Genomic DNA, 27,434 nt, shown 5'->3' on the forward strand with positions numbered 1-27,434 from the left:
CAAAATCAAATTTTTTTTTTCTCAAAGCAAAATGTGCCGTTAAAGGGATAGTTCACCCAAAAATGAAAGTTCTGTCATCATTTACTCACCCTCAAGTAGTTCCAAACCTGTATGAATTTCTTTGTTCTGCTGAACACAAATATTGAATACTGAACACAGTATTTTTTTCCCCCTTACTATGGTAGTCAATGGGGGGTGAGATCTGTTTGATTACAAACACTCCTCCAAATATCTTCCTTTGTGTTCAGCAGAACAAAGACATTTATACAGGTTTAGAATAACTTGAGAGTGAGTAAATGATGAGAGAATTTTCATTTTTGGATGAACTATTCCTTTAATCTGGATTATTTGTGACTGAACAAATTTAGCCCATAGTCTGCCTTACACCAAGTCCATCTTAAAATAATAATAATAATAATGCCTCTTTTTTTTTTGCAAATAACAAGTAATATTGCAAGTAGAAAACTCTGTTTTCTCATGTTGATTCTTCCAGTTGCATGTCCTAATTAATATTCATGAGTCTGCCTTTTAGCAATTTAGTTAAGCCTTCTGGGCAAGCTTCACATTATGTAATTAATAATATTCATGAGCCAAATAGGATTTGTAGATTCATGCTGTGGCACAATCTGACTGAGCTTGGGAACGCCCATGGGCACAACAGAAAAATGCTGAGCGGTAGATCCGCTTCTTGTTAGTCTTAAGCTATTGTTTAGATACAACATGAAAGGAAACCCAGGTTCAAATTCCAACCTAATAAATTATATATATATATATATATATATATATATATATAATCATAAACTGAGCAAAAACTTAAAATCTGAAGAGGCTGTAAAATCTGAGGAGGAATGTGTGCTGAGGATGTGTTGTGGCCTGTGTGTGTTTCAGGTGCAGCTACCAGGAATGAAATGGGTGGACAACCACAAAGGAGTCTTTAATGTAGAAGTGAGGGCAGCCTCCTCAGTTCACACACAGGTAATGAAATTTAAAAAAAAAAAAAAATCAGAAAAAAACAAAACAAACATTGCACACATATCTATGTAAGTTCATTTACGTGCTTTTTCACCTGCTGTATGTAGGATCCACACCTGGATAAGTTCTTCACACTTGTGTATGTTCTGGAGGAATACTCGTTCCCTTTTCGGCTGAAGGATGTTATAATCACAGAGTCGAATGTGGAGGCGGAGCTGAAGGCCAGCATGGCTGCTCTTAAGGGGGCACTGCTGGACACTTGCGTGCGCTTCCTGCATCAACTGATGAGCAAATTGATACTGCTAATTGTACATCCTCCTGTTATAGCAGGACAGATCGGTTAGTAACACTGGATCTGGTCACTAATATTACCTTTTTTTTTTATTCACAAATATTTTGGTGTTTCCTTGTGTAATCCATTTCCGCTCCTTCCTCCAAATGCAGTAAATCTTGGCCGAGCTGCCTTTGAAGCCATGGCCCTGCTGGTAAACCAGATCCATAAGAACTTGGAGGGAAACCAGGACCATCATGGTCGTAACAATCTGCTGTCCTCCTACATTCACTACTGCTTCCACCTGCCTACAACTGAGCCTGTATCTCCCCCTGCTGGTGAGTGAGAAATACAGCTCACAAACCACAAAAACAGTGCCACGTCTTGTTTACATATGAGATTTGAGAGATGTATTATGCAAAACATCTTTCATGGAAGGAAAAAAAAGTGTGGGTTTGAAACAACTGTTCATTTTGTGTGAACTTTTAAGTCTTGAAAATGCCCTGAGTTATTTAACCATTGCTAAAACTGTAAACGTTATTTAACCTTTAAGCCATGCTGATGCATTTCTCTAGGGCTCATTGTTTGTGTTGTAAATAACCGATCTGCTAGCATTTATACTCACTCTCCTTTGACCTCAAGAGCAGGATGCTTATGTAAGTTAATTCATTGAGAGCATCCCTCTTTTCTTTCAGTGGGAGCCGCATCATATGAGCTCCCCATCCAGTATGCCACGCTCTCTAGGGCAATGGCAAGACCCAGTAGCCTGCTTCTGTCCCGCTCCAAGAGCATTAGTAACTCAAACCCTGACCTGGCTTCTACACCAGCCACCCCTGATGAGGAGGTGCAGAGAATCATTGGCAGCAAGGTGGGCGGCTCTTTCTGTGGTTTCTGATTGGTTGTTCAAGTTACTGCAGTTTGACTGCTTTGTCCTGTGTTGTTTCTGCCTTGACATGGCAGCTAAAAAGAACTGAGTGTTAAAAAAAGCAATTTAAGTGATTTTTGTTATCTTTTTCTAAAACACTGAAAAAATTAATTTTTTTTTTTATTATTTGATTGATTGAGAAAATAACTGATTGATTAATTGATTCATCAAGATTAGTAAATAGTTGCAGCCCTACTCTTATTGTCGTGTTCTGGAGCTGGATGCTTAGAGATTGATTGTGAGATGTTTACTGTGACATCTGTTAATCGCTCTGCTAATAATTGTGCTATGTTTTTTGCTGTGGTACCTTCCTTCACTGTGCCCTTGACTTTTTCTCACCCTCCTCTAAATTAATTCTGGTCCTGCACTTCGTCCCCTCCCTGTGACACCTGTGTGTGGCTGTTCTGCCTCCCCTGTGTGGCACTGTGGTTTGTGTTTGTGTCGTCGGTGGATAAGCAGGGAATAGACCGCTCACATTCCTGGGTAAACTCTGCTTACGCTCCAGGGGGCTCAAGGGCTGTGCTCCGTCGGAACCCCAACTCCAGCTGTGAGCTCAAGCAGGTGCCAATCAGACCCTATACCCTAATGTCCTTCCCTACTGCCTCTAACCATACACCTTTATTTAACCTGTAACAGCCTCAAACCCTTTGACCCCACATAAAACCATAACCATAACATTATTCATTGCCATCTCAAACTCTACAACCTAATATGACCTTTAACTCTCTGAAAACATACAACCTAACTTGGTCTATTACCATCTCAGTCTCAAAACATCTTTTTACTGTCTCAAACCTTAACTCAACATTGTTACTGTCCAAAACTTTAAACCCTATCATTACTTGTTACGGTCTCAAACTCTTAACCCTAACATTGCTTGTTGCTATCTCAAACCCTTAACCTTAACATTGAGTTAGTAACAAGCAATGTTAGGTTTAAGAGTTTGAGATAGTGAACAAGCAATGCTAGGGTTAAGGGTTTGAGATAGTGAACAAGTAATGTTAGGGTTAAGGGTTTGAGATAGTGAACAAGCAATGTTAGGGTTAAGGGTTTGAGATAATTATCAAGCAATGTTAGGTTTAAGAGTTTGAGATAGTGAACAAGTAATGTTAGGGTTAAGGGTTTGAGATAGTGAACAAGGAATGTTAGGGTTAAGGGTTTGAGATAGTGAACAAGGAATGTTAGGGTTAAGGGTTTGAGATAATGAACAAGGAATGTTAGGGTTAAGGGTTTGAGATAGTGAACAAGCAATGTTAGGGTTAAGGGTTTGAGATAGTGAACAAGTAATGTTAGGGTTAAGGGTTTGGGATAGTGAACAAGCAATGTTAGGGTTAAGGGTTTGAGATAGTGAACAAGCAATGTTAGGGTTAAGGGTTTGAGATAATTATCAAGCAATGTTAGGTTTAAGAGTTTGAGATAGTGAACAAGGAATGTTAGGGTTAAGGGTTTGAGATAGTGAACAAGGAATGTTAGGGTTAAGGGTTTGAGATAATGAACAAGTAATGTTAGGGTTAAGGGTTTGAGATAGTGAACAAGCAATGTTAGGGTTAAGGGTTTGAGATAGTGAACAAGTAATGTTAGGGTTAAGGGTTTGAGATAGTGAACAAGCAATGTTAGTGTTAAGGGTTTGAGATAGTGAACAAGTAATGTTAGGGTTAAGGGTTTGAGATAGTGAACAAGTAATGTTAGGGTTAAGGGTTTGGGATAGTGAACAAGCAATGTTAGGGTTAAGGGTTTGAGATAGTGAACAAGTAATGTTAGGGTTAAGGGTTTGAGATGGTGAACAAGCAATGTTAGGGTTAAGGGTTTGAGATAGTGAACAAGCAATGTTAGGGTTAAGGGTTTGAGATAGTGAACAAGTAATGTTAGGGTTAAGGGTTTGAGATAGTGAACAAGCAATGTTAGGGTTAAGGGTTTGAGATAGTGAACAAGCAATGTTAGGGTTAAGGGTTTGAGATAGTGAACAAGTAATGTTAGGGTTAAGGGTTTGAGATAGTGAACAAGTAATGTTAGTGTTAAGGGTTTGAGATAGTGAACAAGCAATGTTAGGGTTAAGGGTTTGAGATAGTGAACAAGCAATGTTAGGGTTAAGGGTTTGAGATAATTATCAAGCAATGTTAGGTTTAAGAGTTTGAGATAGTGAACAAGGAATGTTAGGGTTAAGGGTTTGAGATAGTGAACAAGGAATGTTAGGGTTAAGGGTTTGAGATAATGAACAAGTAATGTTAGGGTTAAGGGTTTGAGATAGTGAACAAGCAATGTTAGGGTTAAGGGTTTGAGATAGTGAACAAGTAATGTTAGGGTTAAGGGTTTGAGATAGTGAACAAGCAATGTTAGTGTTAAGGGTTTGAGATAGTGAACAAGTAATGTTAGGGTTAAGGGTTTGAGATAGTGAACAAGTAATGTTAGGGTTAAGGGTTTGGGATAGTGAACAAGCAATGTTAGGGTTAAGGGTTTGAGATAGTGAACAAGTAATGTTAGGGTTAAGGGTTTGAGATAGTGAACAAGCAATGTTAGGGTTAAGGGTTTGAGATAGTGAACAAGCAATGTTAGGGTTAAGGGTTTGAGATAGTGAACAAGTAATGTTAGGGTTAAGGGTTTGAGATAGTGAACAAGTAATGTTAGTGTTAAGGGTTTGAGATAGTGAACAAGCAATGTTTGAGACTTGTTACTGTCTCAAACCATTAACCCTAACATTACTTCTTACTGTCTCAATCTCTTAACCTAATATTACTTTTTACTGTCACAGTCTTTTAACCCAAATTTATTTTAGGGTCTCAAATCCTACACCCTAATTTCCCTCATTCTCAACTTTTACATGCTAACAAGCCCCAGCCTTCCAGCCCTACACCAGATCATCCTGTACTCTCTAATTGCCTTCACTCTGGTATAACTTCTCTAATCGTACTCCAGCTCCTGTAATCTTGTGCCAGCTCCTGGTTCTGTCTTTGTAAATGTGTGTCTATGTCTGAGGGTGTGTGAGCATTTGTCTAGAAGGTTGTGTGTTCATGCCTCCTCCTCTTCTTCAATCAACTCATCTCTCTTTCCTTTGTCTGCTGTGCTTCTCCTGCCTTGGTAAAAGTCTAGTTTTTATACCAAAATATATATTTAGTGTAACCCAATGCAGTTAACTATGCAGTGTCACATCTAGATGCTCATATCCACACTTTCATTATATATGCTTTTTTTTTTTTTTTAAGAATTGTTGTTGTTATTATTATTATTATTATTATTATTATTATAGTGCTTGACTCCGATTGTTCAGTTGTTGCATTCTTTGGTTAGATTTTTTTATAACCATGCGAAATTGTGTTTTTGACAACCAGCTTTCTACATAGATAATGATGGTTTCATGTCTCTTGTAGCACTCTGCCATCATTTTTTCTTCTCACATATTAAATAATTTCAAATTAGCAACCGATATTTAAGTTTTATTTAATTAACTGGTGCATAGCTGTGTAATAAGCTGGAAAGTGTACAGTCTACTTGTCATCCGTCATTTTACCATAAAATAAAACCCTTTAGGATTATACAAAACCTCAGTCACCCTGTCAGTGTTTATTTTGCATTAATGACCAGCTGACTGTACATTATCCCTAACATAGCATGGATTAAGTTTAATTATTTTGAGTTTGTAAAAGGATCTGGGTTGGTGCATCCAGCAGGCATTCTTATCCCTCTTCCCTCCTTGTCTCTTATCATTCTGTCTTCCATCCTTCATCATCATCTTCATTGTTATCATCACCACCACCGCCATTCTTCTGTGTTCACCCACTGGTCTGCAGGCCAGTGAGCGTGCCTGTAATCGCATGTCTGCCTTCATCGAGACTTCCTCCATTCTCTCTCCTCCCTCCAGGCAGATCGCCAAGAAGGTAGATAACATATTCATTTACTCACCCGTGCACTTTCCTGTTTATCCGTTCCTTCATTTCTTAATTTATGTACTCACCCATTCATTCAACCTCTTTATCTTGTACTATTACATCTTCTACTACATAGTATTACTAGGGATGCACCGATATGAAAATATTGGCCGATACGATAACCGATAAATCTTTATATTTGAAAGCCGATAACCGATACATTGGCCGATAAATCCTATTTTTTTGTATAATTTTTGAGATCCTGATTACAAAAATAAAAGTCTCGCCATTAAAAGCCATGTCCCAAACACACAATTATAATGATGTTATATTATATCATTATAATTTTATGTCGCCTATATGCAGTGTTGGGTAAGTTACTTCAAAAATGTAATTAATTACTAATTACATCATCAATGTTGTATTTTAAATACTTTTCTAATTACTCTGTCTGAAAAGTAATTCAATTGCTCAATAAGTTATTAAACTCATTACTAATTAGGCTACTTCTTAAAATCCTTATAAACCTTGACAGAAAGGAAACTCGTTTAATAATTTAAATGTGAGTCAAACATGGAATAGTTTAGCCTTTTATAGCTTTTTAATAACCAACGCGAATATACGCCAAGACGGGCATTTTGACTTAACTGTGTGTGTATTTGAACGTTTATGTGTAATAAACCGCGAAAATTTGACACTCGCGAGAGGCGGCTATGTGTGTGCGCTTTGGTTGAGAGCGGACTGACTGAAGACCATCTCTCAGAGAGCGCGTGCAGTTTTTTCACCCTAGGACATAGCTTACATTTTACCTTAATGTTCTTGCCTACCTGTGTCAAAAAAGTGAAGAAACTGGAATATTTCCATTCTGCAAAACAGTCACTCGCTTCTGCCGACATCTTCAGACAGCGACTACACAGCCAACTGCTGCGCTCAACTGCACTACAGCTAACAATTTTAAAGAGGCAGCGTTCACTTTTACCTTTAGATGACAAATTTAGATTTTAAATTCAATATTGATTTATACAGAACTATTGAACTAATTTACAGTATGTAACGCAAGTACATTATAAGTAACTGTAATTAAATTACCTAAAAATGAACAGTAATCCCTTACTTTACTTTTTCAGTGGATAAGTAATTTAATTACAGTAACACGTTACTTAGTAACGCGTTACACCCAACACTGCCTATATGACAGATTTGCGCTGCACAAGTTGCACTTAACTGTATTTTCTGTATGACTCCAATCATATTTCATGCAATTCAAACCCATCATGGCGAACAGTGCACATCTGAAGTGTCTCAGCTGAAAGAAATCCATTATTTATCAGCCAAATTTTCTTATCAGGCCGATAAAAATAACATTACAATGAACCTATATCAGCCGATACTGATATGGTGACCGATATATCGTGCATCCCTAATTATTACTATTTAAAAGTTGTGAATCTGCCTTTATTGTGTGTGTGTGTGTGTGTGTGTGTGTGTGTGTGTGGTTTAGAAAATCTTCATGGGGTCATGTTTTGTAATAATGCTCTCTGCGTTCAGTTACTTCATGAAGAGTTGGCTCTACAGTGGGTGGTGAGCACCAGTACCGTGAGAGAGGCATCTCTACAGCAGGCCTGGTTTTTCTTCCAGCTCATGGTCAGTCGACCTCCAACCTTCATATTATTTACATCAATAACTAAAGTCAAATCAAGTTATGTTTATTTATATAGTGCTTTATACAATACAGATTGTTTCAAAGTAGCTACACAGTAATAAACAGGAAAATGACAGTTAATGTTGCAAAATTCATTAATTATACAACAAAAGTCATCATCTCTACAGAAGATAATAGTAGCTGCATCTCATTTTGAAGGCTGCGTCCTCCAGGAGGTCGCATTTGTCAGCTGCATACGTCATTGAGGCTGCCTCATTTCAGTAAAGTAACGATTATATTCCAAGGTCATAAAGAAACAATTTATGCTTCACATGGATTAAATTTTTAATGGTTACTTTTCGAAATAGGACATCCTCAATGACGTAGCCTTCAAAACGAGACACAGCTTGTGTCATTGTTCAGCTAATTTAGTATAGTGCTTTTCCATTTCATGTCAGTGTTCAATGTTGCTAAGTTCATCGGTTATGAAACTAATTCAAGTAAGCTCTATATTTGAATTCAGTTTAATAAAAATAATGATGCTCCAAAGTTAATGTCATTATCCTGCTCAGTTCATTCATATTTTGTTCTCATCTGATAGTGTCAGTGGGTAAGTCGATAATGAATATTTATTGTCTTTTAAATATAGTTCACCCAAAATTAAACTCACTATCATGTTAATAAAAAATTAATAATGACAGAATTTTTATTTTTGGGTGAACTATCCCTTTTATAGTTCCAGTGAATTATTTTGTAGGTTTTGAAAAAAAAACAAGGGTTTGGTTTGGTTTATAAGGCAGAATCGAAGTTTAAGATGGCATCACTCATTCTTCTATGTGTGATAACAGGTGAAGAGCATGTCCCATCATCTGTTCCTGTCCTCACGCCTGGACATGCCCCGACGCCAGCGCTTCCCAGACCGCTTTGTGGATGACATTGCTGCCTTAGTGTGTGCCATCAGCGCAGACATAGCCAGCAGATATCAGAAGGTAAAAGAGCAACAGATCTCATTTTACTGCTGGAGGAACACAGACCTTATGTAGATAAGAGGAAGTTTGAGACTTTATGATGGTTTCTACTCTGTTTTATGACTGTTTACTTTTGTCACGAATCAACAGGAAGCATGCTTATCTCTCTCTGAGCCTATATCTGTGTGTTTCAGGATGTCGAGCTTGTGGAGAGGTTAAACAGCAGCTTGGCCTTTTTCCTCAATGACCTGCTGTCTCTCATGGACAGAGGCTTTGTTTTCAACCTCATCCGCTCATATTATAAACAGGTACGTGCACAAACACACAAGCATGGGCTCACTGGGTTAGACAAATATTGCTGAATTTTATGAACAAGACTCATCTATAAAAAAGCCTTATTTACATAAAAATGTGTATTTGCACTGAAAAGAATGAATTTAAATGTTTGTACTAGCACACATAATGCCTGGTTTAAATGTATTGCTGGCTGTTTAGTGAACAAGACATAAAACACTACATGCGAATGTGGCGCAGCTGTTCATGAATTTGCCCCAGAACTCTTTCAGATGACAGTTTGGTGTATTTGTGTCTGCAGATTAATAATAAGCTCCACACAGCTCAGAACCCCAGCTCTCTGACAGCGCTGAGGATGGACTTCATTCGGATCATCTGCAGTCATGAGCACTACGTCACCTTGAACCTGCCCTGTGCCACCCTCAGTCCCCCCGCGTCCCCCTCGCCCTCCACATCCTCCACCACCTCTCAGGTACATGCACACTCTAACACAGTTTTGAGGGCGCTCTTTCACACTGGCTCAGTGTTCACTTTCTGTTCTAGGTATAAGTCAAGCTGTCAGTTACCACAGAAAATAGCTTGACTCGTCACTTTGCTTTTTGAAAAAAAACAGAAATTGCTGTTATCGTAATTGTGCAGCGCTTTCTGCATACGGTGCAGTTTCTATGTAGATGTTTTTATATGCAGTCTTTTATGTCCTGACCACAGAATTCATTCGCACAATACACGGAAGTGTATCAGACAGGGAAATTATATAACTATCTGTAAAGCAGTGTTTTTTTTTTGTTTTTTGTTTTTTTTTCACTTTTTTTTCCAGAGTTATACTCTACCATTCAAAAGGGGTCGGTATGATTTTTAAAATGTTTTTATAGAAGTTTCTTTTGCTCATTAAGGCTTCATTTATTTGATCAAAGATGCAGTAAATACAGTAATATTGTGAAATATTATTACAATTTAAAATAACTGTTTTCTAATGTAATATTTTAAAATGCAATTTATTCCTGTGATCAAAGCTGTATTTTCAGCATCATCACTCCAGTCTTCAGTGTCACATGATCCTTCAGAAATCATTCTAATATGATGATTTGATGCTGAAGAAACATTTATCATTATTATCAATGAAAACAGTTGTGCTGCTTAATATTATTGTGAAACTATGATAATTTTGTTCATGATTCTTTGATGAAAGGAGCAGCATTTAAAAAAAATAAATAAAAAAATAAAAATAGATTTTGTAACATTATGAATGTCTGTACTGTCACTTTTGTTCAATTTAATATGTCCTTGCTGGATAAAAGTATAAAAACAATCTTACTGACCCCAAACTTTTGAACGGTAGTGTACGTTTTAGTACTTTAACAAAAATATAGGCTGCGCATTTCTGCTTTTAACATTTGTACTATGTTTACTTAAATCTTAAGTGCATTACTGTAATCACAATTTAGATTTTTTTAATAAACGAAATTATGAAGATAGATGAGCTGCAATAATTTTCCAGTGGTAACTGAGATTATACCACAAATGCTGTTGGTTTTTTTTTTTTTTTTTTTTCTCTCCCCTTTCCCTTTCCCAGAGCATTCCTTTAATTCTTCATCTCTGACTGATTATAAGAGATGATGAAGTGTAATGGATGTTATTAGACTCAGCAGGCAGATTTGCTTCACTCCTTAAGCTTGACAAGTTCAGTTTTGTGGGATCTGGCTATAATTAAATTTTTGTTTAGTTCCTTTCTCAAGAACTGGGTGTTCATGTTCTCTTGTGTGGATTAGGGAGAGTGCTTCTCTATAAATGTTTATATAAACTGACCACATTCACATAATCCTCAGAAATGTAGTGTCAGTGCTGTAGAGTTTCCTGATTTGTTTGTAATTGTTGTGTGGTGGAGTGTTTCTCACTATGTGGAGTATAAATCCTGTCATGATGATGTTATGTTGCTGTCTGCCACATGATATCAAGCTGGACACGGTCAAATGAGTTCCCTTAGGAAATAAACTGCACTTCACTATAGTATGGCAGTACTGAAGCAGACATTTTCTGTGTCTTCTCTTGCAGAGCTCAGCGTTCTCCTGTCATGTTCAGGATCAGGGTGTGGTCAGCATGTTCGAACTGTCGGTGCCGTTCCGCCAGCAGCATTTTCTATCTGGCCTTCTGTTGGCTGAACTGTCACTCATCCTTGAGCCAGACGGAGAGGGGTGAGAAACGTTCCTACACAAGTATTTCACTAGGGATACAAATTTAGACATTTTCATGTCAATAACTGATTTCTTTCATCTTACGGTCAATAAAAATAGGCTAAAAATGTTTGATTTATAATATGCACAATTAAACAAAAATTTCTTGCAACAATACCCCAATTTAAAAAAAGATCTTTACTAATACTGGTGAAATTTCAAAGTTTGCATTGCCAATTTCGATACCGTAGCTAAAGGCTAGAATACACTACATGACTTTTACCTCATTTTGCAGACTGGAGGAGTCAGTGCTAGTATTCGAAAGTCATAGGCTGTGTCCATAATCGCCCTTTATACCCTCATTCACTATTTCCTGCATTAGTCCACTAATATAGTTCACTTGAGGGAGTGAATGAAAACGAGTGAGTGAATGTGGACACTGAGTGCGCCGAAAGGGCTGCCGCTTTTGCATAGATTGTGCTTGCTGTTTAATAATCATTTGCAGCTTAACAAACTAGCAGCTGCAGTAGTAATGAAAAGATTTGTCTTAAACTCTGTCATGGAAACTAGTATGTATAAACCTTAATTAAACGATTTAATAATCAATTAAAAATGAATTTACACCTGTACAATATTACGCTGTAGCCACATTGGACCAGCTGTTTGGAAAATGGATGATGGATATGATGGTATTCTCTAGCTGTTAAGTGTACATCAGTTGTACACTCATTATTGTGTTGCATTGTGGGATTAAATGAGTGCACTTGATAACATCCACTTTGGTTTTGTGCACCACTACAAATGGCTGTCCCCTCAAATAGTGCCCTTTTTAAGGTTAATAGGGGGCGATTTCGGACATGGCCATAGTCTGCAGTAGGAGTTGACCAATATCACAGAAAATCATGTAGTGTATGATGGGCATCACATTCATACTATAGTTCCATCTAGCTGGAGGACATCAAACATGTTTGATAATTTGAGCCGATTTTAGAAAACATATTATAAAACAGATAGTTCCAGCCCTTGATTCTGATTAGTTGAGCCGCGTTCGAAGCCGTTGTAAAATTCCTGAAAACATACAGCTGACCACATTACATAAGTATCGCTGCGCCACAGAGTGTGTATGTTGCTGCATCTGTCTTAGCATCCACTCTTAGCAACGTAAACATATGTTTGTTCTCTATTGATTTTGTTCACTGAAGCTTACTGCGTTATGTAGAAGAGTATTGTGAGAGAGATATCGAGTGGCCGAGTGTATTACCTGCATTCAGATTTAGCATTTTCCTTCAGGTCAGTCCTGTGTTCACAATAAAAAAATCCATTTAAATGTCCGCTGCGATCTTGTCCTTTTAACATTTAATGGGTTCTCCCGTGCCCAGCTAACACTGACAGCGCTAGTCAAAGCATTTGTCATTTGCGTCTTGTTCCGTATTCACAACAAGTTTCAATATAAAAGTCTTTGCGACTGAGTGACTCCCTCATAAAGACAATCTTTGCTGCCATCTAATGGCATAATAAATGTAACTTCTGTTGCTGTTCATGGTCAGGGACTATTTTTTCCAGCGAAAGGAAGCCTTTTAATGATCTTACTTAATGAAAGTTGCATTGATACGTATTTTTTGGCTTTAATATTTGTATTATGTGGTAACCATTTTATAAAAGCAGTAAGCCCTGTGAAGCCGTGGTTTACAGTGAATTTATAACAGCTAAGGGGCTCCGCGTCGTGCCTAACAACGCCCCTTAGCTGTTATAAATTCACTGTAAACCACGGCTTCACAGGGATTATTGCTTTATTCGCTGCTTCTGAAATCAAATACTTCCCTACTATATAGTATGTGAAAAACAGTACGCCAACAGAGTAGTATGTCCGAATACATAGAATTCGAAAAACAGTAGAGCGAGAAGTACCCGGATGACGTAATACTACTTAAGAGAATCTTAAGTGTGCATTCGATGGACACTTTACTATCCCATGAGGCCACGAGAGAGGATTTATTAATGGTAGTAAAGCGACGCAACTGATGCTGGTAGGTCACATGACAGTAACAATATAGTGGATGTAGTATGTCCGAATTTCATTCATACTACCTAAATTCTTACCATGTAGAATGTCGAATTCAAGTTCAAATTCAAATGTAGTACCTACTCAGACGGTATGCAATTTCAGACGCAGCAATTGTTTTCATTTGTCACGCATGTTTTTGCAGTTTGAAGTATTCAGAATGACTTGAAAGTCTGGTTGTGTGTGATCCTCAGTCCTGTTTAGGGATGCCTAGTGTTTTAAATCTGTTCATTTATAAGCTTGCAGTGTATTCTAGCCTTAAAAGAAATGCACTGATGACTTTTATTGCTTCAGTTTTGTCAGTCAATGATTCAAGTGAACAGTCAAGCATGCACTAAAAAAGAAACAAAGCACAAGCTATGGAACAAATGGTTTTTTACAAGTATTAGCATGTTTTACCATGTTTGAATTCATCTAGTTTCATATTTCGCCCTTAAATGAGCACAGAAAATACAAAAAATAAAATAACTGTTTTTGACCTGTTTTCAAGACACTTATAAATAGGCCTCTAACACCTGGAATCACACAGCTCACACCTCTCTCTCTCGTTCTCAGTGTGTTCTTCCTACACAAGAAGGCCATTAGTGCGCTGCATTCTCTGCTGTGCAGTCACGACGCGGACCCCCGCTACACAGACCCCCAGGTCCGCTCGCACATCGCCCAGCTCTACCTGCCACTCATCCCCATCGTCATGGAGACACTGCCCCTTCTCCACGACTTCACCGGTTAGTGAAGCCCTTTGGACCGAGCTCCAACAATAGAGCAGACTGCTTATCTCTTGGGTTATTTATATGAACACTTTGTTTATGACTTGAATAGTTTTTCAAAGGTCAGAGCTCTGGGGAGTTATTAAAAACTGAACAAAAGTCCCATTTCAGCCGAGATCTGTATCTCTCCACCTTTGTGTGTCCCAGACATGTCCCCACAGCGTGTACGTCACGCCTCGGCGCTCGTCGACGATAACGACCCAGACAACGGCACCATCAGCCAGTCTGTTGCCATGGCGATAGCTGGCTCACCACTCCCCCATTCCAAAGCCAACCCTTTCACTCTGCCATCAGTGGTGAGTACCCGCTCTCTATAAATCATGTTATGAATTAATAAATCATGTTATGAATATGAATGAAGATTGTGAACATACACTACTGTTCAGAATTTTGCAGTGATTTTGAAAGAAGTCTTTTATGCTCAAAAGGCTGCATTTATTTGATCAAAAATACAGTAAAACTGAAATATTGTGAAATATTATTACAATAAAAAAGTGTTTTCTATTTTATATATATTAAAATGTTAAATCTGAATTTTCAGCATCATTACTCCAGTCTTCAGTGTCACATGATCCTTCAGAAATCATTCTGATATGATGATTTGATGATCAAGAAACATTTTTTATGATTATCAATGTTGAAAACAGATGTGCTGCTTAATATTTTTGTGGAATTTTTTATTTTAATTTTTTGTTTATTTGATCAAAAGAACAGCGTCTATTTGAAATATAAATGTTTTGTGACATAATAATGTCACTTTTGATCAATTTAATGTGTCCTTGCTGATTAAAAGTATTAATTTCTTAATACTTTATAAAAGTATTAAGAAATTAAATTAAAAGTAAGTAAATAATTTATAAAAGTATAAATTAATTAAAAACAAAAAAGTTACTGACCCCAAACATTTTGAACAGTAATATGTATTTTTCAGTTCACTCGGTTCTGACCTGCAGCATCTTTTTTTTTTATCAAAACACCCCAAAAATAACAAAATATCTCTTTTTTTTTTTTTTCTTTTTTTTTTTTTTTCAGAAATAAGCTATATTTATGCACAGACAGTTTTTTTTTTTTTTTTTTTTTTTTTAGTCCACATCTTTTTTCCATGCTGCTGCTCTAGTGGAAAAAATAGAAAAGGCAAACCGCATAAATAGAATTACTTGTGATAGTTCATGGTCTTCTGGAATTTTCCCTCACACTCAACTGAACGAGGTCACAGCTGCAGTGTCTTAATTTCACCACTAGAGGAGCCCTTCACATACTCTCCTGCTCATTCTGTCTGCTGCAGTACCGCTCTCCTCCACGAGACGGGGAACTATTTACTCTTTCATTTTACATGGTTTCCTGTCCATTAGTGAATATTAATGGATCGCGTATGTCTGAGGAAATGAGCATCATGTGTGTCTGAGTGTTTATTATACATTTGGGTGTGTAAGGACATCCTCTGTATATGCATGTCCCAAACAGGCTGCTGGATGTGATGTCTAATCAGGCCCGGCTTTGTTGTGTTTTTCTTTGTGTAGTGTAAATGTGTTTTTGTTTGTTTCCTCGTCAGGCGGGCCGTCAGTGTAGCGCCCTCTCTGCAGAGTGCAGCAGGACACTGCTGGTGTGTTTCCTATGGGTGTTGAAAAATGCAGACGCAGGACTGTTGGAGCGATGGGTGTCAGACCTGTCTGTGCCACAGATCAACCGCTTGCTTGATCTTCTTCATCTCTGTCTGTCCTGTTTCGAATACAAGGTACATCCACATTCCCCTCTCGTCTTTTTAATTAAGTGGATCAATATGGATTTGTCAATGTCAGTGTATATAAATACATTTATAATATTTAATGATGCCAAATGAGACATGTACAATATTGCTATAATTTAATGACAGTAATTTTACATAATATCTTTTAAAATAAGAGTTCAGAGTTCATTGAACTAAGATGATGCTGCATATTTCAGAACTCAAAACGTCCTCTCTTGTCCAAAAAGACAGTTTATTCAAACTAGGCTCATTTTAAATGTTGCCAGCTTACTTAAAATGCCCATCCACATTTACACGTCTCAATTAGGGATGTGCCCGAAGCTGAATACCAAATTCAGAAAGGAAATAACACATTCTACGGAGCCCCTAAAGGGACATGGTGATTGGAAAAAAAAAATATATATATATATATTCAATGCTTTTGCGTTCTCTAGCAATTATATAGTTGGATAATTATATTGTATATAATTCGCGGGCATCAGGGAGCCTCTATCAATTTGCGGGGTATTGAAATCACTTTTGAATGCGGACACGCTTTTTACTTTCGCTTTCGAATTTTGCGATCACACGTGCTCTGTGTATAGGGAGCAGCGGTACTGACCGCACATTTTACAAGATATTTGTCAATGACGCTTATGATCTGTTGCGCACCAAAATCCTCCACCATCGTCTTGTCAGTCATCTCTCCTTACTCTCGTCACAAGTGAAATCTGACTCCTGCTGTGACTCTGCAGCTCGTGCTGTATAGAGCAGAGCAGACGCTTTCAGTTTATAATTGTAGCGTGCATTGTCCAACTAAACTAAATGGTTTTTATTTCTATAAAATAGAAAAACCAACAGTGGGGGCTAGGGCTGGGACAATACGTCGGTCCTTGTTCTGTGATACAATGATTCTGGATCGATTCTGATATTTTCTGAATGTATCGCGATTCTCTCTTGAATCGATTCTGAGTTTAGTTTTTAACAGCAGATGACACTGCGTGATTTAGAAATACCCGTACTCTGCTTGCTTCCAGTTCCTTTACACATACCACTTAAACCTAAAATTATCAATCATAAAGTTCGAAAAGGTTGAAGCGAATTACAAGGGTGTTCGCAGTGGGCTGTGTTTACATAAATCTCGCAACATAAAAGCATTCTGAGCTGAGGTTCAAGTGTATTTAACCACTTACATGACTCAGCCGAACGCATGAGCACTCTCCAGCTCTCTTCTTCATAAGCATTTGAGTGTGCAGTTAAAAACTAGCCTAGAGCGCCATCTACTGTTAAAACTTAGCTCAGAATTGATTCGCGATACATTCGGAAAATATCAGAATCGATCCAGAATCATTGTTTCGTGAATCGAGAATCGATGTATTGTCCCAGCCCTAGTGGGGGCGGTGCCACGGTGGGCAAGCAATGTAATGTAACCAACTATGGCAGCAAGCCTAACCATGTCCCTTTAGGGGCTCCGTAGAATGTGTTATTCGTTTTCCGTGCCTTTCCGAATAAGGTATTCGGCTTCTGGCACATCCCTAGTCTCAATAATGACCATTTGGTGTTTAGAAACATGGCCTGTCCAGTCAAAGTGAGGTAATGAGGAGGAAGTAGGATTGTTACTGTTTTGTCTAAATACCAAAGAAACAGTAAGAGTAAAATGTGAGAAAGTCAAACATTGTGCTGCTTCTGGCTACATAGCACCTGCCACTTTTCATATCTTCCCTAACCTTTTTTTTTTTTTTTTTTTTTTTTGTTTGTTTGTTTGTTTGTTTTTTTTCTTGGTCCGGGGAGTAATACATTTATTTGAAAACATATTATTTATGTAAAAAAAATAATGTTTTATATATTATAGAGAATACATTAAAAATGCAAATGTAATGTTCTCATTGCGATCGTTGTTTGAGTGGAACCTTTCTGCGTGGATTATTTTTTTTTTTTTTTTTTTTTTTTTTTTAAATGATTCTGCCACAGTGTACGGATTTACAAAGAGGCTGTTATTGAGGATGGGCTAGTTTAAAAATATGTCTAAACATCCTGTTTAGTTGGAAAATGATCAGGAAAAACAATTTGTGGTGCAAAAACTTTATTATTATTGTAAGTTGACCACAGAGAGAAAATTAATAAGTTATAAATATGACATGGTCCTTTTAAAATTCACAAAAATAACTGTTTTGGAAAGTTATTCTCTGTTAAACCACAGGAATATTGACTTTATACTGTAGATTTTGGTTTTTGATGTTAATATGTTTTGACCATGCGGTTCATTGTGCCTCTTCTCAGGGGAAGAAGACCCTGGAGAGGATCAACAGTCTGACCTTTAAAAAGTCTCAGGACATGAAGGCCCGTCTGGAGGAGGCCATACTCGGGACCATCGGAGCAAGACAGGAGATGGTCCGCCGCTGCAGAGGTGCGACAGATGCTCTGTTGGTATTTGTGCCGAAGTGAATGTTGAAGCATTGAATTTGTTATTCATTACTGATCCTGTGCGTTCCTCAGAGCGGAGTCCTTACGGAGGTCAGGAGAATGTCCGCTGGAGGAAAAACGTCACTCACTGGAGACAGAACGCAGACAGAGTGGACAAGTGTGTCTTTTTTCCCCTTCTCTCGCTATTTGAATATCTTTCCATTGCTGTTTAGTTTCATTGGACGTCTGAATGCCGTTGCTCTAACTGTCCGTCGACTTAATGAAGGACATAATCACAGGGTACACGTACAGTTGTGTGTGTGTGTCAGATGGGCACTATGAATAGCTTACTGTAAACACTGTCTCTATGCAGAACCAAGGCAGAGGTGGAGCAGGAGTCGGTAGTGGATGGAAACTTGGCAACAGAAGCTGCTCTCATAGCCCTGGACACACTGGAGATCATCGTCAAAGTAAAGGAGACATTGTTGCTCGCATTTGAGTGCAGTTACTACAAATATCATGTGTTGCAACATATGTGTCTTTTTCTTATACGGTAGTTTAAAAGTGTTTGTGTGTGTGTGTTTGCATCAGACGGTGGTGATGTCAGAGCTAAAGGAGAGTGTGTTAGGTGGTGTGCTGAGAGCCCTTCTCCACAGTATGGCAGGAAACCAGAGCGCCCTCTTCCTGCAGCACTGCTTCAGCACACAGAGAGCTTTGGTCTATAAGGTTTGTGTCTGGTGTTAGTGGTGATGGATAACACTAAACCCTGAGTATTGAACATTGGTGCAAAACCCATCCTGCACCAGGGGAATTGACCATATGCACGGAACGTTCTTAAGAACTTCCGCAATCATGTAAACCAGCTGGAAATCTTCCGGTGAAATGTCACTTGTTGGTGTGTCGGTATCTTCAATGTCCTGAGGTAGCTTTAACAGCATCAATACTGTAATACTTATTTTATAATCAGAATATAGTCACTTAAATAGTCAGGCCTCGTGTTAAATTAGTTATTCAAATGTAAGACGACATTAAAAAAAGACGTGTCTAAGTCTTCTTCCTTGTAAAAATTCAATTCAACCTTCAGTTTTTACACTTTCATCAACACACTGTAAATTAAAGATTTATTGTGCATTTTAGTTAGATTCATTGAATAAAATGTGAGTTTCACAAGTTTGCCAAAATCATTAAGCTTGCGCTGCACTGACTGACAGCTTCTGTGATCACAAAGGGAGAAGCGCGGTGCTTGCTTTTTGTGTTATTCATTCACAAGAAAAAGTTATTGTTTTTCATGAGATTTTGTGAGTACTTCACCTTGATGTAATGTATTTGTAAACCTAGTGATTTTATAATGTTTAAAATTTATTCAAAAAGCGAAACTGAGTGAAAAACTATTACAGGAAATGGCTAATATGAGCCAATAAATGCTCCTTTGCTGCCATCTGCTGGTTATAGTAGTATTAATGTCTTTTTTATTTTTAAAGGATTAGTTCACTTTAAAATTACCCCAAGGTTTACTCACCCTCAAGCCATCTTAGGTGTATATGACTTTCTTCTTTCTGATGAACACAATCAGAGATATTTTAATAAATGCTGTTCATGTGTGTCTTAAATCATTTTCATGAAATAAAACTAACTTGAGACTTTAAGACTTTTCTTAGTAGTTCAGGTCAGCTCTGTATACATATGACCTGTTATTTTACATAGATCACAAAGGAAATTGTGGAAAAAGCTAAGCTTTGCATGTGTTTCTGTAGTTCCCAGAGATGTTGTTTGAGGAGGACACTGAGCTCTGTGCAGATCTGTGTTTGCGGTTACTGCGTCACTGCAGCAGCAGCGTGAGCTCTGTACGCAGCCACGCCAGCGCCTCCCTCTACCTGCTCATGAGACAGAACTTTGAGATTGGCAACGTAAGGCATAATGTCACATTAAACTCGGATGCTTGATTCAGCTTTTCTTATATAAACAGGAGAAACGTGATAAACCAACTCCCGTGTCTTTCCCCCCGATCTGTAGAATTTTGCCCGTGTGAAGATGCAGGTCACCATGTCTCTGTCTTCACTCGTGGGAACCTCTCAGACCTTCAACGAAGAGCATTTGCGGCGCTCTTTGAAAACTATTCTCACGTATGCCGAGGATGACCTGGAGCTCAGAGATTCCCCCTTCCCCGAGCAGGTATCAAACTCTTGGATCTGGGCTGGTAGCTAAAAGGTTGTTGGTTCGAATCCCACAGGGGATGTCAACCCAAAAGCCATCACTACTGTGCCCTTTAACCCTATAAAGCCTATAGAGCTTAGTCAGGGCAGCGCCATGTTTAATTTTTTAACAGGAATGAAAACAAGGCTGTGAGGGTTAGAATTACAGTATGTTCAATGGATCGTACTAGTTGTCAAACAACATACCAATAGTTAAGCTGACGAAATGTATTTACGAAAAAACTTTTAGTTGACAAAAACTCCATGAAACAGTCTTAAAAGTTGTGAATTATAAAAATTTCGTGATCTAGGACTTTTATACAGTGTGTGCCATTGTAAAGACTGCAAGATTTTCCATCACAGCTTCGTTTTCATCTGTGTTAAATTCGATATGGCGTCTAACCTAAGGTCTATACTGTATCATATTTAATACATGAACTTCTAAGGCCTCTAAATTATAAACATGATCTAAACTTTGCTGAAAAACCTGTTGCACGCAATCTATGCCTTCTGTCATCTGATTGATTTTTGACATTTGATTTATATATATATTTTAATTTTGTTTAAAGTTTGGATAAACTATTCAATTAAAAAAAAAAAAAAAAAAAAAAGATTTGTCTGATGATTATTATTTTAAATGTCAGGCTTTAATGATATATTTTTATACACTTTCTAGGGGAGTCACTAATGTCCTGCTAATGTTCTGCTGTCATCTCTGTAGGTACAGGATCTCGTCTTCAACCTCCACATGATTCTCACTGACACTGTGAAGATGAAGGAGCACCAGCAGGACCCAGAGATGCTCTTAGACCTCATGTACAGGTCAGTGCTCTCTCTTCATAAAGCCCAAAAGACGTCTAATGTGGCTCCTGTGCTGAATGTGAAGGTGTCTCTTCTCTTTATGTAGGATTGCTAAGGGCTATCAGAACTCTCCAGATCTGAGACTCACCTGGCTGCAGAACATGGCAGGGAAACACTCGGAGAGAGGGAACCACGCGGAGGCAGCACACTGCCTGGTGCATAGCGCCGCCCTGGTGGCAGAATACCTCAACATGCTTGAAGATTGCCGCTACCTCCCCATTGGTTGTGTGTCCTTCCAGGTAAATGGTGTGTGGCTGGGTGAATGGGTGTGTGTGGGTGGGTGTGTGTGTGTGTGTAAATTGAAGTACGTTTAAATTGAAGTACTAAAATTACTAAAACTGAAATAAAAATAAAGCTGTATAGAAATATAAAAAAAACCTATTAAAAATGACAAAAGCACATACAATTTCTAAAACAAACTAAAATATGAAAAAAAGAAATTTAAAATAATAAAAAATATTACAATAGTATATATTAATAATGCTAAAATCTAAAATAACACTGGTCTGTTATGAAAAATGTGGAAAAATCAGGAAATTTTACTTTTCCAGGTCTGGAAATGTCATAAAAAATTAACGAAATCTGGTCATTGAAAAATCTAATTTCTTTAGCAAATATAAATTTTTATAGTCACGGTTTGCTCTAAAATGTTTAATTTGGTAGAACTTTTCATCCATTAACTATTAACAACTGAAAAAGGCACTAACTGACTAATTGGGAACTAATTGGGATGCTAATTCTTGCATTTGCATTTTACAGTAAAATGTTTTGTTTACACACAAATAAAAAATTAAATATGAATAAAATTTTACTTTTAATGAAAATGTATAATTACTATCATAATATTACAGCAGTATTTTTACTAATAATACCATATTTATTTTTAAATATATTTTTTTGTAATAATTTTTTATAAATGAATTATATTTAATAAAAATGTTTCATATATTGAGAGGAATAAATTTAAAGAAAAAAAAAAAAATGCCTCTTTGACACTTTAATTGCATTTCACAGAGTATTTCATCCAATGTGCTGGAGGAGTCGGCGGTGTCTGATGATATCCTGTCCCCAGAAGAGGAGGGCATCTGTTCAGGGAAGTACTTCAGTGAGTCTGGGCTCGTGGGACTTCTGGAGCAAGCAGCTGCCTCGTTCAACATGGTGAGAGCTCACGTCACATCACTCCTCCCACAGTCATGGAAACTGTGTGCATCCAAGGGAATCAAAGGGATTTAGACTTGTATCTAAGTCAGCGCCACACATTTTTTGTGGGATTATTAAATATTAGCGCAGTGAAGGCTGACTGTAGTTTCTGTCTCTCCTCTAGGCTGCCATGTACGAGGCCATAAATGAGGTTTATAAGATCCTCTGTCCTATTCACGAGGCCAACAGAGACTTTAAGAAGCTCGCCTCCGTCCATGGCAAACTGCAGGACGCCTTCAACAAAGTATACAATCAGGTTTGTTGACACAGGAAGTCATGTCTACAACAAGTTCCAAACAGTCTTACACTGTTTCAAGAGGCAATATGTTGAATGGCTATTTCAGTAATATTCATTGTACATTCATAAATAGGCAGCTGTTATTTCTTGTAAATAAATCCTATAAAGTCCTTTATAGTTAAATTATCTGCTGCTTTGTCCAGTATAGAACCACAGTAGTAAATAATAATGAGTTGAGTTGAGTTTTTTTTTACACAAAAAGTAGCAATACACTGCATTACAACTTGCATGTCAAGGATAACACAATAAAAGTTGCATTAACTTATTTATTTCGTTGTCCTTGCTTTAAAAACGTCATACTTGTGACGATGGTTCATTTGGCTTGCATCTCCACCCAAATTACATACAAACAAATATCCACTTATATAAAAAGTAACATAAAAACAGAAAGAAAATCACTGATTGGTCAGAGAGAATCTTCACTACCAGCGTCATTGGATTCGAAACACGAGACGCCAAACCCGCTAGATTTAAATAGTCAGCAACAGCCAGCGCAGTATCATTTGTTTGACATTTTTAAACAATTTGCTGTAAACGACCATCTCACTCAACATGAAAAAATAAATGGCTGTATCGTGGTCAGTAGACGAGGTGCTGACGTTCCTCTTGTTGGTAGACGAGGAGCGGATCCACGGCAGTAGAGTCGGTGCAACTATAACGATCAGTCTATAATCCCATCCACTTTGAAACTGTACTAAAATGCAGTGGAAAAGCAAACCAAAAGTAAAGCGAGCCATGCCGAGTTGAGTTGTACCACACAGTGGGAAAAGCGCCATTAGACATCCTACATAAAAAGAGTCTCTTCACTCTTATACTGAAACCATTACAGTCTGTTAGTACCTTAATATCCAAAGGCAGCTTATTCCACTCCTTTGCACCAGAATATTTAAAGGACTTTTGACCATACAATGTCTTACACCTACATAGATTAAGATCCATAATACTCTGTTTGGTAAAATGCCTGTGTCGAGAAAAATAAGAGTTAAAATATTCTGGAGCTCTATTAATAATTTTATGTACCATTTTTAATTTACTAATCACTTTAAAATACTAATCTTCTTTTAATTGGTAGCCAACCAAGCTGCTGAAAGTTTACCATCCACATACTGGATAAATCAGTCATCCATGAACAACACGCATATTCAAAATAACATTGAACTAGGCCTGTGGCAAGTGCCTTTAAGCTTTCTCCATCTAAAAAACTAGCACATCTAGCTATAAATTTGATTCTAGCATTAACTTTTCCAAAAACTTCCCAGGCCATACTTATATCACCACTTAAATTGTTGTCCAGAACACAACCCAGATAATTCTACCGATGCTCTATTAGCTAGTACATATCCATCAACTTTGAGTGCCAAATCATCTACCTTGTTTAAATTAAATTTAGACCCAAAAAGAACAGATTCTGTTTTACCTAGATGTAATAAAAGCTTATTTTCAGACAGCCAATCCTTCACCTTAACAAGCTCCTCACCTAACTTTTCTTGAATTCTATTAGTCTCCTTCTCAGAAACTAATAAAGCGTCATCATCGGCGTATAAAAACATATTACACGCACACACAGAGCTTGGATATCGTTTATATATTGTAAAAACAAAAGAGGTAATAAATAATACTAATTTAATTGGTATTTTCTCAATAATTTCTCACTGAGTAATCATTGAGCTGATGCATTATGTAATTTTAATTCGATTAATCAAATTATCCACATGATGTCCTGATCTTATCAGAAACTTGAATTGCTCAGATGGTGGGAAAATTCTGTATACCAGATTTTACATATGGGATCATACATTTTAATTCGATTATTAAAGGGTTAGTTCACCCAAAAATGAAAATTCTGTCATTAATTACTCACCCTCATGTCGTTCCACACCCGTAAGACCTTCTTTCATCTTCAGAACACAAATTAAGATATTTTTGATGAAGTCCAAGAGGTTTTGTATCCCCCGACGTACATGTGTGATGCTGACGCAGGAGCCGGCAAATACTGAGTGTTGCTTTCATTGGGGGATAAAAAACCTCTTGGATTTCATCAAAAATATCTTAATTTGTGTTCCGAAGATGAACGAAGTTCTTACGGGTGTGGAACGACATGAAGGTGAGTAATTAATGACAGAAATTTCATTTTTGTGTGAACTAACCCTTTAATTCAGTCATATCTGCAGAAACTTCATTTTTGACAAAATTCACCTTTCTAATATTGAATTTGGCTATTCATGTGATTCAAATCCAGGGCTGTATTTCTGCTTTTTCATAAGAACTACCAAATGTCAGAGTGAATTTGCATGAATCAGCATCTGATGTATTTGTTCAGACTAATTATATAAAGCATACATAATCATTTATTAGGCTGAAATGTGAGTTTTATCATTTTATACATCTTATTTTTATACAATTATTTATTATCTCATCTGTAAACTAGTTGTTTTTAAGGTCATTTTACAGTTTAGAATGTTATGCAGGTATGTTTACATTTTTTATTTTAGTAATTAATAGTAATTTATCATACTTTAACATTATCATATCAAACTAACAATTGTAAGTGACAGCTTTTAAAAGTTGTATAACGAGAATTTTAAATAATTTATTTTCTGGATGGAACCAGTCTTTGGGCCAAGATCTGGACCACAAACACTGATTGCTGACCTCTTGTGTAAAGCTCTCTGTTATTGTAATGTGTGTGGTTTAGCTGTTTGATTGATGTCTTCTCTGTCTTGTCGGTGATGATGTGTCTCCTGCTGTTTCCGCACACAGAGCTCGGGATGGGAGGTAAGGCTGATCGATCACACTGTGCTCCTGTATTTATCAGTACCATATGTTGCAGTTTATGTTAGAAGGAATTTTCTCCTCCGCAGAAACTAACTGTCTCTGGTCTTTATCTCTTTTTATTTCTCCATCCGTCTCCCCCTGTGTGGTCTGGATGTTTTCCTGGTGAGTGAACATGAACTTGGTTACCCAACATAAAATTCAAGCCGTTCCATCCCACTCTAAGATTCACCATCTCTGACACACTTATGTAAGGCCATTTCACAAGAATGGCACAAGTCAGTGCTGTCCTAGGGCACAAGTGTACGCATTCAGATCCAGACTCCATGCCATCAGTGTTGTGTCCTTAGGCATGATGTGTCTGAAGCAAATTAAAATGATGTTATTTAGGCTTTTATGTGACACGCAATGCTCTTCTCTCTCTCTATTGTTCCTGTCCTCAATGTTCAGGTCATAGAGGATGTTTGGAACCTACTTCCGTGTTGGCTTCTACGGATGCCGCTTTGGAGATCTGGATGAGCAGGAGTTTGTCTATAAAGAGCCTTCTATCACCAAACTGGCTGAGATCTCGCATAGACTGGAGGTTTGTTTCTGGTCTAGAGAAATGAAACTTTGTTGATAATAATAACAATATTTTTATTTTATTATTTTTAATAATTAATTATTAATATTACTCATATTAGTAGTAATTTAAGTAAGGGATAATCCACGGCTAGCTGTACATTAAAAGATTTTAATGCACGACGTGGAGGCAAAGAAGCTAGTGGATTATCCTGCTTATATCGTGGCCATTTGCCAGCATTGACAATTTAAAGCTGTTATTGATGTTTGCAGCATAATATTTGACCGGAAGGGTAAAAATAACGGTTACTTTCATCAGTTACTACTCATTAGATCTAGCACTCTGTCCGATTTAAATCAGACACAGAGATAAAGTAGTGCGGTAAGATTGCATTCATTTGAATGAATGAATTATAGCATTTATTTGAATTAATTATAGAGATGAGAGATGCGTATCTGCGTCTGTTCAATGTCTCTCTCTACTAATGAAGCTGTGAGTTCAATTACTTCAAAAACAGCGATGTTACCTGTAATGTGTGTGTGTGTGTGTGTGTGTGTGTGTGTGTGTGTGCTTCAATAAAAACAGCACATTAATATAGAACGGTGATTAAACTGACTTGAAACTCCCTTTGCATTAAACTGTTATATTGCACACTTTCCAGCCAATCAGAATCGAGTATTCAGACAGACCATGGTGTAATAATTTATTAATTATTATTTATTTTAATTACAATATAATTATAAACATTCATTTTTCTTAACATGGAAAAAGTTCAGCTGTTTTATATCATTTCTAAAAATGTTTACTCTGTTTTTATGTTTGAAAGTTTTCTACATTTTGAAAGAAGAAGAAAAAACACACTATTTACAATTTATATTAATTTATGAGAAATTATTTGTAGTACGAAGGGGCAAATCTTAGGTCAGGAGCAGGACCGTGGTCCACACCAATTGGTTTACCTTGTTGTCCAGGGGTGTATTCCAGAAAGGAGGTTCAACAAACTCTGAGTTAAAACTTGAACTCTGAGTTGACTTACCCTGAGATGGGAAACTGAGTTTTCGGTTTCAGAACAAATCGGAATTGAAAAGATCAGATTACATGTGGTTTGTACTGTTCACACTGTCATGGGGAAAACGGATATGAGTCACATGTGGGCAAAAAAAAAAACAGATTTGGGCCACATTTACCTGCAGTGTGAACATAGCCTTATATCATTTTCTTATATAGAAAATGCATCTTGATTTAAGAATTTTTAGATATTTGTACTTGAAATAAGAAAAAAATACTCAGTAAGAAAAGCATTTTTGCAGCGTGAATAAATGAAGTATTTAAACATTGCTTGCGCTTTAAAAAGGGGGAGGAGACCGAAAGTAACCCTGGGTTTACCGTAGAAAACCTGCTCCTGACCAGGTCAGGTTCACAGAGTAAGTTATTATGGTAACTTACCCAGAGGTTTAGTTTTGTCTTTTATTCTAACCGAAAACC

At 37.3% G+C, this 27,434-nt stretch overlaps 1 protein-coding gene across 3 annotated transcripts in view; it reads left to right on the top strand.

The window, feature by feature from the left end:
• Positions 1–27,434, top strand: part of LOC127508633 (dedicator of cytokinesis protein 7-like) — a 57,277-nt gene that overhangs the window by 24,244 nt on the left and 5,599 nt on the right. Inside the window, exons 19-44 of one of the 3 annotated variants that reach the window (XM_051886753.1) lie at positions 889–975; positions 1,080–1,311; positions 1,417–1,581; positions 1,939–2,111; positions 2,628–2,729; positions 5,954–6,040; positions 7,580–7,675; positions 8,522–8,662; positions 8,836–8,949; positions 9,237–9,407; positions 10,988–11,127; positions 13,724–13,893; positions 14,083–14,231; positions 15,488–15,670; positions 17,942–18,068; positions 18,158–18,242; positions 18,438–18,534; positions 18,656–18,790; positions 19,819–19,971; positions 20,078–20,236; positions 20,978–21,078; positions 21,164–21,356; positions 22,132–22,275; positions 22,442–22,573; positions 25,376–25,390; positions 25,845–25,970. In XM_051886753.1, the coding sequence (XP_051742713.1) occupies positions 889–975; positions 1,080–1,311; positions 1,417–1,581; positions 1,939–2,111; positions 2,628–2,729; positions 5,954–6,040; positions 7,580–7,675; positions 8,522–8,662; positions 8,836–8,949; positions 9,237–9,407; positions 10,988–11,127; positions 13,724–13,893; positions 14,083–14,231; positions 15,488–15,670; positions 17,942–18,068; positions 18,158–18,242; positions 18,438–18,534; positions 18,656–18,790; positions 19,819–19,971; positions 20,078–20,236; positions 20,978–21,078; positions 21,164–21,356; positions 22,132–22,275; positions 22,442–22,573; positions 25,376–25,390; positions 25,845–25,970 (3,477 nt within the window). The remainder of the gene's footprint in view (positions 1–888; positions 976–1,079; positions 1,312–1,416; positions 1,582–1,938; positions 2,112–2,627; positions 2,730–5,953; positions 6,041–7,579; positions 7,676–8,521; positions 8,663–8,835; positions 8,950–9,236; positions 9,408–10,987; positions 11,128–13,723; positions 13,894–14,082; positions 14,232–15,487; positions 15,671–17,941; positions 18,069–18,157; positions 18,243–18,437; positions 18,535–18,655; positions 18,791–19,818; positions 19,972–20,077; positions 20,237–20,977; positions 21,079–21,163; positions 21,357–22,131; positions 22,276–22,441; positions 22,574–25,375; positions 25,391–25,844; positions 25,971–27,434) is intronic. The other 2 variants (XM_051886754.1, XM_051886755.1) reach the window with 2 other exon arrangements.

Source organism: Ctenopharyngodon idella, chromosome 3 (genome assembly GCF_019924925.1).
Source record: "Ctenopharyngodon idella isolate HZGC_01 chromosome 3, HZGC01, whole genome shotgun sequence".
Classification (NCBI taxonomy): domain Eukaryota; kingdom Metazoa; phylum Chordata; class Actinopteri; order Cypriniformes; family Xenocyprididae; genus Ctenopharyngodon; species Ctenopharyngodon idella.